Source organism: Phoenix dactylifera, chromosome 16 (genome assembly GCF_051530095.1).
Source record: "Phoenix dactylifera cultivar Ajwa chromosome 16, Ajwa_hap1_PhDact_Kaust_v1.1, whole genome shotgun sequence".
NCBI lineage: Eukaryota > Viridiplantae > Streptophyta > Magnoliopsida > Arecales > Arecaceae > Phoenix > Phoenix dactylifera.
In genome coordinates, this window is record NC_143205.1 from 70,673 (window position 1) to 71,998 (window position 1,326).

Here is a 1,326-nt window from a genome sequence, read left to right on the forward strand (position 1 = left end):
TCCTCGACCCATTGCGCTTTAGCTCGGTCGAGTCTAGCTTTGAGTTCTTGAAGGATGGTGCGGTTCGTCACCTCGGTTTCTCCATTCGTCCGTGGATGGGCGACCGAGATGAAGCGGTGGTTGATGCCGAGATCAGAGCAGAATTTTCTAAAGTGGGCCTTATCGAAGTGGCGGCCGTTGTCGGATATGAGGATGCGGAAAAGTCCAAATTTACAAATTATTGATTTTCAGACAAAGTCTCGCATCTTCGGCTCAGAAATACGGGCCACCGGCTCAGCTTCGACCCACTTGGTGAAGTAGTCGATGGAGACGATGAGAAACTTTCTCTATCCTGAGGCTAGAGGAAATGGTTCCAAGATGTCGATCCCCCATTGGGCAAATGACCAAGGGGCGCTGATCGAGGTCAGTGGAACCGAAGGTCGGCGCTGAATGTTAGCATTCCGCTGACACCGATCGCACTTTTGGAGAAAATCCAATGCGTCTTTTTGGAGTGTGGGCCAGTAATATTCCTGGCGCAGAATTTTATGGGCCAAGGCCCGACCTCCTAGATGGTTCCCGCAGATTCCTTCGTAAACCTCTCACATTGCATAATCCACCTCTGAGGGGCGAAGACATCTGAGAAGAGGAGAGGTGAATGACATGCGGTAGAGCTTGCCTTCGTATAGGAGGTATCGAGAAGCCTGACGCCTAATCCGACGGGCTTCGAGCTCGTCATTGGGGAGGACTTCGCTCTGCAGGTAGGTAACGAACACATCCATCCAGCTCGGCTCAAACTCGATGCAGAGAGCTGGTTCAGGCTCTTCGATGCTAGGTGCCTGAAGATACTCGAGCACTGTGGTCTTCAGGAGCTCGCTCATGCAGAAGGTTGCCAGTTTTGACAGTTGGTCTGCTCTTGCATTCTCCGCCCTGGGGATGTGCTGGATGTCGAAGGAGCCCAGCGTGGGAATGAGGTCTTGGACCTTTTGGAGATACTTCTGCATTGATGACTCTCTTGCTTCGAAGTCCTCCAAAATCTAGCTCACGACTAATTGAGAGTCGCTGAAGGCCTTCAAGCTCCCGACCTTCAGCTCTTTTGCCAGCTTCAGCGCGGCAATAAGCGCCTCATACTCCGCCTCATTGTTTGAAGCGGAAAATTCGAAGTGTAGGGCCTGCTCTGCAACTACCCTGTCTAGGCTGGTGAGGATGAGGCCCACTCCGCTACCCACCGAGGTCAAGAAGCCGTCTACATGTAAAACCCATGGCCGCTCTGGGGTCTTTGTCGATGTAAGCTCGGGCCCGGGATCATTAGGCAGAGTACATTCAACAATGAAATCGGCGAGCACTTGG

At 52.5% G+C, this 1,326-nt stretch overlaps 1 protein-coding gene across 1 annotated transcript; it reads right to left on the minus strand.

The window, feature by feature from the left end:
* Positions 1–578: 578 nt before the first annotated feature.
* Positions 579–980, minus strand: LOC148699692 (uncharacterized). The gene has a single exon (XM_088712856.2). The coding sequence runs from the start codon at positions 978–980 to the stop codon at positions 579–581; it is 402 nt and encodes a 133-aa protein (XP_088568982.2).
* Between the last annotated feature and the right edge of the window lie 346 nt (positions 981–1,326).